The sequence below is a fragment of the Bubalus bubalis genome, chromosome 5 (assembly GCF_019923935.1).
Source record: "Bubalus bubalis isolate 160015118507 breed Murrah chromosome 5, NDDB_SH_1, whole genome shotgun sequence".
NCBI lineage: Eukaryota > Metazoa > Chordata > Mammalia > Artiodactyla > Bovidae > Bubalus > Bubalus bubalis.
This window is the reverse complement of record NC_059161.1, coordinates 121,798,107-121,815,104: the sequence shown is the minus strand read 5'-3', so window position 1 is coordinate 121,815,104 and position 16,998 is coordinate 121,798,107. Positions and strand designations below refer to the sequence as shown.

Sequence of the window (16,998 nt, the reverse complement as noted above, 5' to 3'; positions counted from 1 at the left end):
GAGCGGATGCTGGGGACCCCTGGTTCGAGAGCTCTTTACAATCATCTCGAGGTAGTGTCCCTACCTCTAAGAGCTCAGAATTTAACGTTCCAGAGGGCGCAGCGGGAAGCCCATTCTTCGCAGACTCTAGTTCAGGGCCCCACGCGGACCGGGCCCCCGAGGGCGCGGCGGACGCCGGCTGCCGGCTTCACCTCCCTCCGGCCCCGCCCTCCCTGCCCCGCTGGGCAAGAGCAGGGTTGCGCCGGTGCCCCCCACAGGCCGGGGTGTGGTGGCCGCGGAGCCCCGCGGGCGGGCCGCGCCCGCCTCGACACCGCCCTCCCCGCCGGCCCCGCCGGCGAGCGGCGCAGCCAATGGGGGCCGAGCCGCTGCGCGGGGATTGGGGCGGCTGCGGCGGGGGCCGGGGCGCGGGGAGGGGGCGAGGCGAGCGCTGTCAGCACGGTTATAAGGGAGGGAAAAGTTGCCCGCGGACAGCCGGGCCGGCGCACGCTCGTACGGAGGCCGCAGCGGCAGGGCGGGGCCGCGGAGCAGCGGGTGGCGGCGGAGGCAGTCTTCCATCGCTGCCTCGCTCCCCTCGGGGTCTCCGCTCGGCGAGGTCCCGGGTTCGCGAGGACTTTTGCGCGCAGCCATGGGCGGCGTCGGGGAGCCAGACTGGGAACCTGGGCAGCGGGGGGCGCCGCTGCCCACCCTCCGCTGGGAGCAGGTCCGCCGGCACAACCTGCCAGGCGACAAGTGGCTGGTGATTGAGCGTCGCGTCTACGACATCAGCCGCTGGGCACAGCGACACCCGGGGGGCAGCCGCCTCATCGGCCACCACGGCGCCGAGGACGCCACGGTAAGGCCGCCCACCGCCGGCCGGGTGGAGCCCCGGTGCTCGGCTGGGGCCTGGTCGCTGGGCACCGTCCCCTGCTCCACCGCGGGTGGGAGCGGCGCGGCGTGGGAGCCGGGTGGGTGCTTAGCATCCTTCCTACTCGCGCTGACCTTTGACCTCCTGACGGGGGACCCAGAGTTGGGAGGGACTGACGGGGGCCTGATGTGGAGTAAGAAGACCACAGCCCGGCAAAAGGACCCGCACCCCTGGGGCTGAGCTGCAGCAGATGTCTGTGGGAGGAAGGGGAGTCTCAGAGGTGGGTGTGTCCAGGCAGAAAGCGCTGGCCTAGGTGAGGGTGCTCCCTGATGCTCTGGTGTTCCTCCTCGGGGTTCTGGGTACCCCCCCAGACAGGGTCTTCATGCTGGGTGCTTGCTGGATGCCAGAGGTAGGGCGGGTTCCCTAGGGGCTGGCAAGGATGTGCCCTCAGAGGCTGGAGGCAGGGCAGCAGAGCCTGGGCAGGGCCTAGAGGTCTGTGGCTTTCCCAGGAGCTGCTGTGAATGGCTCTGAGGGGCAGTGACTCACCTCTCCTGGGCTAGCAGCTGCGTGTGGGAGAATTTTGCCAGTCAGGCTGGGTGGGCCTCTTCGGAAAGCACAGTCACCCCAGGAACAGGCAGGGCCCTGTGGACCCCAGCTTCCCCTCCGCAGCCATGTTGAGACATTTTGGTCAAGGAGGAATGTGGCCTGTCCAGTGGGACCATTTGGCAGAGGAGCCATCAGGGTGAGACTCCTCACCAGCCCCTTTTCCCAGAGACCGCCCGCCCCCTCCCCCCAGCCAAACAATAGGGCTTGGGGCCATGACGCTCTGTCCTTGACCATTCCAAATTCTAGGTTGGTCACCCTGGGCACCAGGAAGTTCTTCAAGATTCCAGGGGATGCATCGCTAACTGGTGGGGCTTTAAATAACAAAAGAGATTGTGTCCTGTCCCAGCAGGGTCAGTGGCCCTGTTTCCAGAACCACCTTCTCTCTGCCCACTGCCTTCTCTTGTGGGTTGGGTGATCTTCCCGGGACTCTTTTAAGGAAAAAGTCTCTCTTCCTCACTTTCCCCGGAAGCTGAGAGATTAGGGATCAGACATCTCCTGAAACTCTAGAAGGTGACAGTCAAACCCTTGTGCGCGGTGCCAGGGGGCCACGTGGTGGCCAGGGAGTGTGAGCTGACTGAGGGCTGGTGAGTGTGTGACCGTCTCCAGGCCTATATGTGTGTGAACGAGGCCTGTGTTTGTGTGCATGGTTACACACACATGCATTGCTGCCAGGGTGTTGGGGCGGGGGTGGGGGGTGGGTTGGTAAGGAGCTGCAGCTCCTCCCTCATCCCCTGGGCTGAGCGCTGGCCACCCCTCCAGGATCCTGGAGGTGGCCGCTCTGGCCTTTTTTCAACCTCTGACCTGGCGGACAGGATGGAAGCTGGTGAGAGGAAGATGATGAAGAATGTTTGTGAGTCACTTTTTCCTGCTTGGTGCCCAGGCCTATGCTGGGGACCCTCCTGTGCAGGAACCCCATCATCCATTTAGCTCTATACCCTGAGACCCCACGTGACTGCTTTCTCACTGATTCCTCACCAACAGGGTCTGTTTTCCCATTTCCATTAAAAAACATGCTGTCTGTTCCCTGGGGCCATGGACTGGCTCTGCCATTGGAGGCTCTGAGTGACCTTGAACCAGGCATGTCACTCCTGTGAGCCTCAGTTTCCCCATCTGTAAAGTGGGGGCAGCGGGGACAGACAGTGAGCCAGCTGAGGGCAGGACTGTGCCTTTGCAACTCTGCGGCCCCATAGCTGCCACGCAGTTGTTCCCAGTCAGCGTGAGTTGCCGGCTGATAAGTGTGAGTGTGCCCTGCAGACCATAGAGTGCAGTGGACAGCCATGACATAGCCACCTCTTTGGTTCATTCATGTCTGTAACAGGGCGTGATGTTAGGCCATCTCTTAGCTTTTCCGAGGCCCAGACACTGGGCTTAAGTTGCCACCAATACCTGGTCTGTTCAGCCCAAAGGGGTTATGAGGAGATTGGGGGTGGAGGACCCGAGGTTTTGTCTGTGGTGAGCCCACAGGGCAGAGCAGGGCTCAGACCACCCAGGGCCTGGTGTGGTCCAGCTCAGACCCCCAGGCACCCCAGCCCCTGCCCTGGAGCACTGGTGGGGGTGGGGTAGCCATGTCACAGGGGCTGTGTTCCCGCAGCCACCTCTTACCAGCCCTTGCCGCCCATCAGCTGTTCTCCTGTTCAGGCCACAGAAGCCTTCCTGCCAGGAAATTCCCAGAGTTCCTGTGCCGTGAAGTCAGCTTGTGGCCATCCTGGGATACAAAGCCGGGTACCCTGGGGAGAGTGCTCTGGGCCCTGAGCCAGGTTTTTCTAAGAGTCATAGGCAGTCTGAGACTAGAGGGACCAGCCAGGGAGGGGCAAGGCCCAGCCACTGCTGGTCATAAGTTGACCAGGGCTGAGCGCTGAGCACCCACTATGTGCCAGGCTCCAAATTCAGTGCTTGATTTATAGACAGTCCCTCTTTGAATCCTCATGATACCTCTATGGGACAGGTACTGTTATTATTTCCATTTTACAGATGAGAAAACTGAGACTCAGAGAGGCAAAATGACTTGAAATTAAGTGATGGGTCTCGGATTTGAATTCACAGCCCATGCTCTTGACCACCTGCTCCACTGCCACTTTGCTGTTTATTTCATTCATTCTTCAATTATTAACTCACTAGATTCAACAGCAGATACCAGCAAGCATATCCCATATGCCAAACCTTGACCTAACCTCTGAAGATACAGCTATGAACAGAAAATCTGCTGGGAGGGACTTCCCTGACAGTCCAGTGGTTAAGGCTCCACACTTCCACTGCAGGGGGCATGGGTTTGATCCCTGGTTGGGGAACTCTCATCCCTCATGCTGCATGAGGCAGCAGAAAAAAAATCTGCTAGGAGGATGTTCCTTGGCGGAGGGACCAGCTAAGGCGAAGGCTCAGAGGTGGGGCCATACTCTGTGCATTCAGGGAATAGCAAGACCATCGGTGTGGCTGGAGCCAAGCAGTGAGGAGAAGGGCCAGCAATGAGGACCGGCAGTAGCAGGGGAATCAGGACTTTGGTTTTATTCTAAGGGGAGAATGCAGGGCAGAACAGAGAAGACAGGGGAATCTGACATATCGATACATTTTAAAAGGATCCCTAGTGAGGAAGGGGAAGGCAGAGCCTCCCAGGAGAAGAGGGAGGCGTTAACAGATGATAGGACCTCCCCCCCAGCCCTGCCAGGGGAAGCCACTTGGAAGAGGTGGCCATTCACCTGGGCCCTGAGGTGCAGGTGTGTCCAGGGGAGAGGGCAGGCGATGCTGGGCTCAGGGGCACCAATGGGAACCATTAGGATCTAACTCCGGGTGGTATCCAGACAACAAACTTCAGAGGTGATCCCAGTGTTGGCCCATTTTGCAGATGAGGAGACTGAGGCTGAATATGGGTGATTTAAACGGACCTTTTTGGAACCCTCAAAGGGCAGGACCTTTGTCCTTGGGCTTGGAAGGTGGGGTTTGTGTCTGGGAGTTGGGTAGGGGCAGGTCTGGGCAGATCTGAGGCTATCTGAGTGAGAGTGGGGCCAGAGAGAGGGGCTGGCCGGGGACTCAGATGACCTGGTCCCGGGGCCCATGCTCTGCTTCCACTACCACGCTGGCTGCCTTGAAAGCTGCCTTATGGCCACTCCTGTGAAGCTTGCCCTCTCTGGGCTCTGTAGGTGTTTTCTGCAGTGTCCCCACCCACCCAGGCCCCTGGAGGAGCTGGGCGGTGGGGGGATAGGGGTGTTGCAGTGCCTTGGGGAGGTGTCAGGATTGTGCGGTGCTGGGCAGGAATGTGGGGATGCTAGCGGCCTAAGCACCCTGGGAGCCCATCTACATTTCCTCGTAAGGATGCCCAAGTGGCAGCCATGGGTTTCTCAGGAAACAGCAGCGGGAGAGAACCAGAACTCAGTGGTGGAGAGAGGACCCAGGGGTCCACTTCATGTCACAGCTGGGTCAGTGGCACCTGTGAGGCCAAGGGTGCTGGGTGGAGGAGACCACCCTCTCCCAGGCCACCACACTCATCACCAGGGACACCAGGGATGCTGGGGGGGATAGGGGCAACTTCCTGGGGCATCTGCCATTGAGCAAGACTCTGCTGCTTGGGCAGGAGTTGGATACTCATGTCCAGACCTGTGTGCCCTTTGGCCTCAGTTTCCTCTTCTATAAAATGGGGATACTGATAGTGCCTCCCCACTGGCTGGAAGGAGCATTTGGCCACTGGGAGTGAGATCCGGATTTCCTTTCGAATCTTCCCACTCGAAAGGGAGGGAGGGAGAGAGAGACGAATTCCTGAGTGTGCCCACCCCCATCCTCACAACCCACTGAGCCGAGGTTAAGAGGAGCAGACCCAGGCCACCTGAGCCCCCAGCTGCTCCACCCCTTTCCTGATCTGGAACATTCCAAATTCTTTGAAGAAGTGATCAGAAATGCTCCCCACCTCCACCTTATCTTTGGGGTGGAAGGTGTCCTGCCTCCTCGCCTCAGGCTGCCCAGAACATGACCAGCAGGGCATACCTCCACCCTCCCGCCTCCCGCCTGCGGGCCTGGATCTCTGGGTGGACCACGGTGAAGGGCAGCTGAGGCCACGGGGACTGGACGCCAGGCCCCTTCTCCGTGCTCTACCTGCACTGACTCAGTCCTCCGGCAGCCCCACGAGATGGGCACGAGTGATGCCTGATTTACTGATGACAAAGTACAGGTAGGAGAAGGGGTGTGATCTTGTCTGCGGCTCCACGGCTTGGCGTGGCTCATGAATGACTCGGCTCCTACCCTCTGCAGGCTGCCTCCTGAGTCTCCCCACGCCTGCCCTTAACCAGCTGCTCCCTGGAGTTCAAGGCGGGGCTGGGGGCCTGAGCAGGGGCCTCTCTGAGGCTTCCGGGGACTGAGGCAGGGCTGGGTGGGAGCTGTGCCCTGGGAGGACATGGACCTCACAGGAGATCCCTGGGTTTGAATCCCTGCTCTGCCACTGCAGACTCTGGGGCGGGTGGGCCCACCACTCAGAGCCTCTGTTCCCCGCCCCCGGCAAAATGGTTCAGACCCCCTGTCTGGTGGGCTGTGGAGGGTCAGCTCTTGTCCACATATTCACACCTGCCATCCTGCGCCTGCTCTGTGCGGGGCTCCGAGGCCACCGCCGTGAACAGGGCCTGTCCCTGCCACCTGCAGTCTATGTTTAGAGACACCATTTTAATTCTAGAAGTTTCACCCAAGTCTGTTCCAAGAACTAGTGAGAGGCCTCAGTTGCCACCTCCTTGGGGGAAAGTCACAGGGTTTGCACCCGTGCCCCTGAGAAGATGTTTCCAGATGCACTGGGGGCTGGGGTTGGGGGAGGCGCAGTGTAGGGCTGGGACCTCCTGCAGTGCCAAGACCCCCACACCCTGGCCTCTGAGCAGCCAGATCGTTGGTTACTCAGGATGGTGACCAGCCTCATGATGAGGACCCCCTGCCCCCACCTAGAAGACACACCGCCTCCCCTCTGACCAGGGAGTGGCCACCCTGAGGCTACTGCCAAGGGGCCACAAGCACCATTTTACAGGCAGACCAAGTTCTGGCCCAGCCTTCATCAGATGGAGCTGTGTGACCTTGGGTAACTGGCTCAACCTCTCTAAGTCTTCTGCCCATTGAGATTCCTGAATGTTTAAACAGAGGCCAAAGAGGACTGGGTCACATGGCCCCAGCCACTAGTCCAGGAAAAAAAAAAAAAACTTTGCTGAGGTTTGGGTCTGAAGCCAGGGACCTACTGTGTTGATACTCAGACCGCAAGAAGTGTAGGCTCTGGAGTGCTCAACCCAGCCCCAGGAACCTGGGCTGCTTTCCCAGTATCTACCCACCCATCAGGTGGAGACTTGTCCGTGAGCTCCGGGATGGTCCCACCTGGACCTGAGGGGGCTCACCCCTTCCCTACTCACTGTAAGGAACACACCTGGCTGGAGGTCTCCTGGGTGGGCCTGGCTGTGGCCTCTCCTTCGGGGCATCTCCAGGCCTGGCTTGGGTACATCCGGGCGAGGGGAAAGGAGTCGGGGAGGTGACCTGCTGCCCCAGCTGCTCAGCTCAAGAGCATGGCCCTGGAGCATCTGGGGTCTGCCGGGTGCTGGGGTGGCCCCAGAACAGACTCAGAGGTCAGGAGAGAGGAGGGCTGGGAGGGTAGACATCCTGGGGCCGTAGCCACAGGACACGCGTCAGCTGTGTGTGTGTGTGTGTGTGTGTGTGTGTGTGTGTGCGTGCGTGCGCGCGCGCGCGCGCGCCGGGCTGTGTCTCTCTGGGTACCCGAGTGACTGCCCGTGCGCGTTGTTCCCGAGCGTGGCTGTGAGCCTTCGTGGGTTGGTGGTCATGTCTGCTTGTGTAGAGGCACACGCTTATGGCACTGAATTTCTGTGACACCTGTGAGCCTTGGTTGTTACACCATTTGTGAGCGTGCCGTGTGCCTGTTTGTATGTGGGCTCTGTACACCACCAGGGGGGTTTCAGAGGAAATGAGAATCAGAGTCAACACTCATTCAGGCTTAAAACAGAAGGAAGTTCTGACATGCTACACATGGATGAACCTTGAAGACATTATGCTAAGTGACAAGTCAGTGACACAGACTATATGATTCCTCTACTAAGTGTCAATGCTTTGTTTTTTTCTGGCCGAGCTGCATGACTCGCAGGACTTTAGTTTCCTGACCAGGGATTGAACCTGTGCCCTGTGCAGTGGAAACATAAAGTCCTAACCACTGAACCACCAGGGAATTTCCTTCAAGTCAATTCACAGAGAGCAGTACCTATGGTTTTCGGAGGCTGTGAAGTGAGAGTCGCTCAGTTGTGTCTGACTCTTTGTGACCCAATGGACTATACAGTCCATGGAAATTCTCCAGGCCAGGATACTGGAGTGGGTAGCTTTTCCTTTCTCCAGGGGATCTTCCCAACCCAGGGATCAAACCCAGGTCTCCCACATTGCAGGCAGATTCTTTACAGCTGAGCCACAAGGGAAGCCCAAGAAAACTGGAGTGGGTAGCTTATCCCTTCTCCAGGAGGTCTTCCCGACCCATGAGTCTAACTGGGGTCTCCTGCACTGCAGGCAGATTCTTTATCAACTGAGCTCTGAGGGCTGGGAGAGGTAGAAATGGGGACAGTGTTTCATGGAGACAGAGTTCCAGTTGAGGTAGATGAAGTTTTGGAGATGGATGGCAGGGATGGTTGCCCAAAAAGTGAATACATTTAATGCCACTGAACTGTACACTTCGAAATAGTGAAAATGGTCAATTTTATGTATGTTTGACTGTAATTAAAAAGAAAAAAAAAAAAGTTAATGCTCTTGGCTCTAGAGCCAGAAAGGTCTGGAGTCTCATCCCTTGGGTTTGCCCCCTGGATTTGCCTAGTTCCAGGCAGGAGAACAGACTTGTTCGGGGTCACGGTGAGCGGGGTCAGCCAAGCACAGCAATTTTCCTTTTAGCTCCCCAGCCAACACTCCCCAGGTAGCCAGGGCCATGGCAGCTTCCTGGGGGGCCAGCCTCCCCTCAACCCCCTGTCTCCCCGGGGTGCTCCCCCCTCCATCAGAGCTCTTCCCTGGAGACAGATCTATACCAATACAGCCCTGTCCCCTACTGTGAGCTCCAGGGAGGGGCCCCAAGTCAGCCTTCCCAAGGACCTAGGTTATTCCAGAAGCTACACCCTTGGAGCCCCCAGGTCCTCAGGCTGCTCTAGGCCAGGAGGGGAGAGCAGCTAACAAGGAAAGGGGAACCCCTTGGGTGAATCCTGCAGGTGCAGCCTCTAGGTGGGGGCTGGAGAGGCCTGAGGTTCTTCTGAGCCCGGCACAGGATGGTGTGGGGGATGTGTGCAGTAATGCCCACCAGGTGCTGCTAGTCTCATTAGTGAGAGGACAATAGCAGCCAGCAGTCACCTTCCTGGGGACATCCCCATCCCAACTGGCCCCAGACACTGCTTCCACAGTCCAGGCTTCTGGTCAGCTGGGGCTGGCTCACTCAGAAAGTCCAAGGATAAAAACCCATTTGCGAACGACAGTGAGCCAGATCAGGAAGACTAGATCAGGCTAGATCAGGAAGACTGAGCCCTAGGTGTGATGTTCAAGTTTACTCACAGTTCAGCGCTGTCAAGCATGAGCGATGGGGGTCACTTCCTGACCAGTCCCTCTCCTCTTTATCTTTATCCCTCGGCCCTTTATCTTGCTTGAGGTCGCTCTCTTCCTCTAACCCCTTTTGCTTTGCACCCTGCCCCCACCCCCCGCCACCATTACAGAGAATAACAGGAATGTTAGATTGTTTATTAAACTTATTTTTTTAAAAAAAAAAAACAAACTTATTTTGTCCTCCTGCTTTTCAAATTAGAGAAGTTTAACTGTTCGAGCATCTTCAGGCTGTGTGGTCTTCGGTGGATTTTTTTTTTTTTCTCCTGGTGGCCCAGTGGTCATCAATTGCCAATTTCCTCATTCACACGTTACTCACTGCTTATGTTTGTAAAAGCTGGTAGATCTGACATTTGTGACCCAGTAGAAAAGCATATGATTTTGAGAAAGCGTTCCCGCAATCTTTTTTGGAAAAGTCAAACCCCTTCATGAACAGAAGCAGAGTGTTCCAGGGAAAACTTTCTGTAAATCCAGATTTTAAAACACCCAACCAAGTTTGAGGAAAGGCCCCATGACAGGGTGAAGCAGCTGGAGTCCAGGAGGCGAGGGGTACCCAAGCAGGGCACCCAGGGCCTGGGAAGGACCAGGGAGGACTCATGGGCAAGGCTGACCGTCATTCAGTTGTGACTAATGAACAACTAGCTGCCTGCCTGCCTGTTCTGCCCTTCCATCAGCAGCCCTTCTGCTTTGTCTCTGCCTGCTGCCTCTGGGTGCTGCCCCAGCTGTCTGTCTGTCTGTCCACCTGACTCTCTGCTCTCCTTCAGGATGCCTTCCACGCCTTCCACCAGGACCTCAGTTTTGTGCGCAAGTTCCTGCAGCCTCTCCTGATTGGAGAGCTGGCCCCAGAGGAGCCCAGCCAGGATGGACCCCAGAATGTGAGCAGGGCCCCGGTGGAGGCTAAGCCCCTCGTGTGGGGCTGGAAGAATGGGGGCATTGCTGGTAACAGCTTCATGGTTTGCCAGCCCTCCCGAGCAGACAGTTGCTGGCAGAGCTGTAGGGACGCCTACATGCACCAGCATTTCCTGGGGGACTCCAGGAAGACCCCCTTCCTTGCTCTGGGCCCTGCATCCCCATCTATGATGAGGATTTAGATGAACTGAGCTCTAAGGGTTTTCCCTGCTTCTCAGGCTCCCCACACCTTTTGTGGGGATGGGGGAACCCCAAGCTGGGCACTCCGTCCCCTTTGGCCACACCCCTTGGACCCTAGGAGGAGTGGCTGTGGAGGGTGGTGGGGATGGAGGGTGGGAGTGGGGGGCCTCCCTCGCCTCCTCGGCTAACCAGCTGTTCCGCCCCTGCAGACCCAGCTGATCGAGGACTTCCGAGCCCTGCGCCAGGCGGTGGAGGACATGAAGCTGTTTGAAGCCAAGCCCGCCTTCTTCGGTCTCCTGCTGGGCCACATCCTGGCCATGGAGGTGCTCGCCTGGCTCATGATCTACATGCTCGGCCCCGGCTGGGTGCCCAGCACCCTGGCCGCCCTCATCCTGGCCGTCTCCCAGGTGACCCAGCACTGTCTTGCAGACACCTAGACTGACAACAGCCATGGCCTGGCACACGTGGGCACTTGGGAAATGTTTGCTGAAAACAAACATTGACCAGCAAACAAAGAAAACATTTGTTTCTTTCTTTGTCTGCAGACAAAGAATGACCAGCCAGAGGCCCCATAAGTCCAGCTTCATTTTAAATGAACTAAGGAAGCGCTTTACTTAGTACCCCGCAGGGAGCCCAGGGTCCAGAGCTGGAAGGCTGCTGCCTGCAGCTCCACGCCAGTCTTGCAGCCCCTGGACCTCCCCAGCTCAGCTGTCCTTGTCTCTTAAAAGATGAATCTGGGGACTTCCCTGGCAGTCCAGTGGTTAAGACTCGGCACTTCCATTGCAGGGGGTGCAGGTTCAATCCCTGGCAGGGGAACTAAGATTCCACATGCCGTGCTGGGCGGCCAGAAAATAAAAACTAAATTAAAAAAAAAGAGGAAGCTGGTCCACTAGGGTCTAGAGTGGAACGCGAGCTGTGGGGGTGCCCTACGAGCTGGGAGGGCTGGCTGGCCAGGGCTCCGGGCTGGACCCCCGGCAGCTCCCTGCCACAGCCCCGGACCCTGCATCTCCCCAGGCCCAGAGTTGGTGTCTGCAGCACGACCTGGGCCACACGTCCATCTTCAGGAATTCCCGGTGGAACCACTTGGCCCAGCAGTTTGTGATGGGGCAGCTGAAGGTGAGGGTGGGGGCGGAAGGCGGGCTGCCGGGGCGGGGGGGCCAAGTGGGGACGGGGCTGCATGGGGAGGTGGGCATGACCCGGCCCCACACCTGAGAGCCCGCTCCCCTGCAGGGCTTCTCTGCACACTGGTGGAACTTCCGCCACTTCCAGCACCACGCCAAGCCCAACATCTTCCACAAGGACCCAGACGTGACTGTGGCGCCTGTCTTCCTTTTGGGGGAGTCGTCCGTTGAGGTGCGTGGGGGGACACGCTCAGGCCAGGCCTGCAGCGGAAACCTGGTGGCCCCAGAGCCCCCCAGCCCTGTGCTGGCCCCGCCCCCTACTCTATCTAGTTCTAGGCAGAGCCCCTGTTCCCAGGGTGCCCCCGCCCCACCTCCCAGTGGCTAGAATCCAGAGTTGCCTTGGCCTCTTGGCCCAGTCAGCCCCCTGGCCCTGCCCAGGGCAAGGAGGGCCTGGAGAGCCGCCCTCCCCAACGGGCCGCCTGTATCCTCACAGTATGGCAAGAAGAAGCGCAGATACTTGCCCTACAACCACCAGCACCTGTACTTCTTCCTGAGTGAGTATCCCTTGTCCTCCTGGGGGCGGGGGCACAGGTGGGGTGGGGGCCACGCCGGGGCCTGCCTTGTCCACTGCACGTCTCTGGTCACCCCAGCCTGCAGTCCATGCAGCTTTCCGTGGCCAGCCTCTGCCCTAGCCCTTCCCTCCACTGGGGTGCCTTCTGGTCAGCGGCGGTCACAGCCCTGGCTGCAGCTTTCAGAGTTCCTTCTTGCCCTCAGTCAGGGCATCCCGAGCCCTAGGGCAGTTGTGGGGGCCACAAGGTGAGGATTAAAGGGTGGGGATATATCAGGCTGGTGCCAACCTGCAGAAGGGGCATGGGGGAGGCGGTGGGGCAAGGACCAGCCTGGAAAGGCTCAGACACCGAGGGCCTGAGCGAGGACCAGTCCTTGTGGGTGATGCGGGCTCATCCCTGCTGGGTGGGACCAGCCTCCAGCCCCGCTGGAGGAACAGAGCCCCCTCCCCATCCCTCTGGCCGGCCCACTCTGCACCCCACCCTGCTCCTGAGCCCCCCTCATGCCCCTCCTTGCAGTCGGCCCGCCGCTACTCACGCTGGTGAACTTCGAAGTGGAAAATCTGGCCTACATGCTGGTGTGCATGCAGTGGACGGTGAGCGGGGGCCCTGCCAGCTCCCCCGGGCATACAGCTGTGGTGGAGGAAGGTGGGGTGTCAGGGACAGCCCAGTCCACCATTGCAAACAGGTGTGCGTGTAGTGATGTGGAACACGTGTGCTCGAGAGCAGGGGGCATGAGTGTGTGCGTGTGTGGTTGCCAGGTCAGCGTGTGCACAGGGTGTGGTGTGCGTCTCTCACAGTGAGAGATGAGGGTGGGGACCCCCTGGGCCCCCTCTGCCAGGTATTTGTCTTCTGGGCAAGGCTTCCTTCATCCCACACCCTTGCACAGCATCCATGGGCAGCCCTGTAAGGCTGGCAGGCGAGGACTTGTCCCTTTACCTGGCTGAGAAACCCGGGCCCAGAGAAGGGGTGGTGATATGCCCGTCCGAGGCACATCGAGCCGAAAGGATGGGCATGACCTCAGCTCCCCCTCCGGGCTGCCTTGCGGCCTCCCCCTCCTCCTCCCTCCTCTACAGGACTTGCTCTGGGCTGCCAGCTTCTACGCCCGTTTCCTCTTGTCCTACATCCCCTTCTATGGCGTTCCTGGGGCGCTGCTCCTCTTTGTGGCTGTCAGGTATGGCCAGGTTTGGCATGACAAGCAGAAGAGCACCCTGACCACGGCCCTCAGTGTTTCCATCTGCAGAATGGGGACAGCAGTACTGTCTCCCTGGGCTGTTGAGTGGCAGCATCCAGGGGGTGCCAGGTCTCAGGGAAGCGATCTGGGGTGTCCACCCTCTTGAGTAGGGCTGTTCTGGGCTCAGCCTGGCAGTGGCCTCCATGCCACTTGGCTGCTTGAAACACCAGTGGGGAGGAGTTGCGATCCCATAGTACAGATGGGGAAGCTGAGTGGTCAGCAGGATGTGGGGCAGCACCTTGAACCTCCTCTTACAGGGTCCTGGAGAGCCACTGGTTCGTGTGGATCACACAGATGAACCATATCCCCAGGGAGATTGGCCATGAGAAGCACCGGGACTGGGCCAGCTCTCAGGTGGGCAGCCGGGGTAGGGCCCATCCTGGGGGTAGGGGTGGGGTCCCCAGCTGGGAGGAATGGGGGCGCTGATGGGACTGCCGTGGGGTTGGCGCTCTGTGCCAGCCCCCTCACCCGTGCCCTGCCCGCTCCTGGCAGCTGGCAGCCACCTGCAATGTGGAGCCTTCGCTCTTCATCGACTGGTTCAGCGGACACCTCAACTTCCAGATCGAGCACCAGTGAGCGCAGACCCGGGGGCGGGGTTGGGGGGGGTGCCATGGGGGTGGGAGTGAGGCCTGAGTCCCCGTGTCCCATCTACTCCGGGAGAGGCCAAGACATCTGCCCTGGACTTCCTGGAAGGCCCAGGAGAGGTGGTGCCCAGGTCCGGGGGTGCCAAGGCACCGTCTCCCCCGCAGTCTCTTCCCCACGATGCCGAGGCACAACTATCGCAGGGTGGCCCCGCTGGTCAAGGCCCTGTGCGCCAAGCACGGCCTCAGCTACGAGGTGAAGCCCTTCCTCACCGCCCTGGTGGACATCATCAGGTAAGGGCCCTCCACTCACGGTGGCTCCCCGGGGCCCCCGCCCACCCCTGGGGCCCATCAGCCACTCCCTGAGCACCCACCTGGCTCTCTCGAGTTCTCGCAGGTTCCTCTCTGGGAGCTGGCATTCAGGGCCTTTCCCATCAGCCTCTCTGCCCTTGGCCTGTGACCCCACCCCCATCCTTCCCAGTGTCCACTCACACACAGGCCCAGGCTCAGTCCCTGTCAGTGAGCAGAACTTCCCGACATCCCTGCCTTCCTGGAGCTGACATCTGAGCAGGGGGAAACGGAGAACAAGCAGTTAATTACAGAAAATAAGTAAATGACAAAATGCAAGAAAGGGAGAAGTGCTTCAGCAAAAAACAAAGCAAAACCACAAAACCTTCGGGTGGGTACAGGAGAGGAAATGGGGGGTACCAGGCAGAGATGTAATTTTTAGTTGGGTGGCAGGGTGGGTGGTAAGAAGGCAACGTGTGAGCAGAGACAAGGAGGAAGGGAGAGGGCTGGCCGTAGAGACATCTGGGGGCAGCATGTCTGGGGCCAGGGAATAACCGTGCAAAGGCCCTGAGACAGGAGTATGCTAGATGTGTGGGAGAGCCACTGAGCAGAGGAGGGGCACACAGGACTTGGATTTTGGAAGGGTGCTCTGACTGCAGGAATGTACTGATGGGGCAGGAAGAGCAGAGTGGGGTTCCTGTAGCTGTTCAGGGGTGACCGGGCTCGGCCCTGGTGGTAGCCTCGACAGGGGAACAGAGGCCAGAGTCTCAGCCAGAGCTCTTCCACCTACGTGCCTTAGCACAGGCTGTTCCCTTTACTTCGAGGCCTTTCCTTCTCTACTGGTGTTTGAATTCCTCCTTCATCACCCTTCCCAGCCCGATCCTCGAAGCCCCTGCCACTTGGCCTGGCCCCTTTCAAACACCTGGCACAGGGTTTTCTTTGCAAGTTATTGATGCTTCTGGTCCGCCCCCCCGCCCCCCGCCTGATATCAGGCTGGTGGTGGGCACATTGCATGCCTCACAAATCTCTGGGTTGCAGGGCTCAGCAGGAGGAAGCGACAGAGAGAGCCGGGTGAGGAGGGACAGACCCACCCTGACTCCTGGCTGGACGTGGCCTGGGCCCTTTCCCCTCCCACCCAAGGCCTATGTTTCACTGCAGTTAATGAGACTGTAGCCACCTCTCCCAGTCCTCCCCTCCGGCCCCACCCCAGCTGCCTGCCCATCACCCCTCACACTCATCATCGTGGGGGGAAGAGGTTAATATCTTGCAGTTGAGTCCCTCATATCTTCCCTACCCCCACCACCCAGGTCCCTGAAGAAGTCTGGCAATGTGTGGCTGGAAGCCTACCTCCACCAGTGATGACCGCAGCGCCCGGGGCCCCAGCAGCCACCAAGCCACCCAGACAGGCTTCTTCACCTGCCCCACCTCGCCCTGCCTCAGGCTGGAGGCCCTGTCTGTCCTCTTGGGTCCCCTCCCCGTCTGCTCCACAGCCCTACGACCATGGCTCTAGACCCACTAGGACCAGGGCTAGGGGCATGGTGTATAAAGACAGTGAGCGTGACATGTTTTCCTAGAGCAAAAATTTAGGTGAAAAATGTTATTTTTATATAAAAACAAACCCATGTATGTTATGGAGTAGATATTTGCATGGATTTTGGAACTGGAGTTCAGGTCCTTGGGCCATCAGGGTGTTAGGAGGTGAGAGGGCGGTGGTGGATGGTGGCTTTCTGAGTTGACCTCTGCTCTGGGTCAGGGAGCTGAGCCCTGGGCTCAGATGCCCTGAGGGCCTGGTCCCTTCCTGTTCTTCACCCAGTCACCAGCAACCTTGGTAGTTCACTCCAGGCTCACCCCACTTCACTCCTTTGCATAGTTGGACAGGGAGGACAGGGAGGCGTCCCTGGTGGCTCAGTGGTGAATAATCCGCCAGCCAGTGCAGGAGACACAGGTTCAATCCCTGGGTCTAGATTTCTTGGAGAAAGAAATGGCAAGGCACTCCAGTATTCTTGCTTGGGAAATCCCCTGGACAGAGAAGCCTGGTAGGATAGGGTTGCAGAAAGAGTCAGACTAGACTTATCGATTAAACAACACAGAGAGAGACAGAAACTGGCGGCAGACAGGGGCCGAGGGCCATGTATGCGGGCACCCCCAGATCACAGGAGGCACCCCTGTCCGGCATCTGCACTGGCCTGATGGCCAAGGGGCCTTAGAGGGCCACTGGTGGGGGTCTGCTGCTGAGCTCAGAAGTATACCTGGCATCACACCAATGAGCGGGTCCACAGGAGGTGATCGGGATCTCCCCCTGCCCCATGCCTGTCCGGGACCAGGTGCTGGTTTCCAGCTGCTGCAGTGAACCATTCAAGCAGGACCCCTGTGTGTGTGTGTAATTAATTTCACTTCAGTTGTATCTGTCTCTTTGTGACCCTATGGACTATAGCCCGCCAGGCTCCTCTGTCCATGGGATCCTCCAGGCAAGTATACTGGAATGGGTAGCCATTCCCTTCCCCAGGGTTTCTTTCCAGCCCAGGGATTGAACCCAGGTTTCCTGCATTGCAGGCAGATTCTTTACCGTCTGGGACACCTGGAAGCCCAAGGAGCCCTGGAACGGGGCTCTTTCTGTCCCGAGAGTCTGAGAACAAGGCGTGGTCCTTCACTGAGCCTTGGGCTCCTCATCTGGAAAATGGGTGTTGGCCTGGGCCTCTGGTGTTTGGACACTTTTGGGGGGCTTCCTGAAGGTGGGAAGGAGAGAGAGCCGGGCTTCTGGACCCCTCTGCTCAGCAGCTCCAAACTGAGTGGAAGGTTTCATTAAAAGAAGTGTCAGCAGATTGAGAAAAAAAAGGAAACGCTGAGCTAGGATTTCTCTGAGGGGCTTTCTGGCCCAGGGGCTGGAGTCTCCCCACCAGCTATAGGATTGCCCCCCACTGTTTGTCCCCAGGGCCCCAGACTGGGTTCCCTACAGGAAGTGGAAGGGGGCAGGTTCTTGTCCAGTCTTTCCCTGGACCTCCAGTCTCACCCTGACCCACTCCACACCATGTCCAGCTTTTCTCTGGAGTGGGCAGCCAGGAGGGAAAGTCCTGGACTCCAGGCTGTGACC

General features: G+C 58.8%; 1 protein-coding gene across 6 annotated transcripts; it reads left to right on the top strand.

Moving 5' to 3' along the window:
* Positions 1-470: 470 nt before the first annotated feature.
* FADS3 (fatty acid desaturase 3) lies at positions 471-16,272 on the top strand. Of its 6 annotated transcripts, none has more exons than XM_044942523.2 (12): positions 471-832; positions 9,793-9,903; positions 10,327-10,524; positions 11,132-11,233; positions 11,348-11,470; positions 11,732-11,792; positions 12,324-12,400; positions 12,881-12,978; positions 13,296-13,392; positions 13,531-13,610; positions 13,701-13,913; positions 14,946-15,205. In XM_044942523.2, the coding sequence occupies exons 1-12, from the start codon at positions 626-628 to the stop codon at positions 14,980-14,982; spliced, it is 1,404 nt and encodes a 467-aa protein (XP_044798458.2). In that variant the 5' UTR covers positions 471-625; the 3' UTR covers positions 14,983-15,205. The 6 variants fall into 6 exon arrangements, with proteins under 6 accessions (XP_044798458.2, XP_044798460.1, XP_044798459.1 ...); XM_044942525.2 differs by having other exon boundaries at positions 472-832; positions 13,696-13,913; XM_044942524.2 differs by lacking the exon at positions 14,946-15,205 and adding an exon at positions 15,215-16,272 and having other exon boundaries at positions 474-832; positions 13,696-13,913.
* The last annotated feature ends 726 nt before the right edge of the window (positions 16,273-16,998 follow it).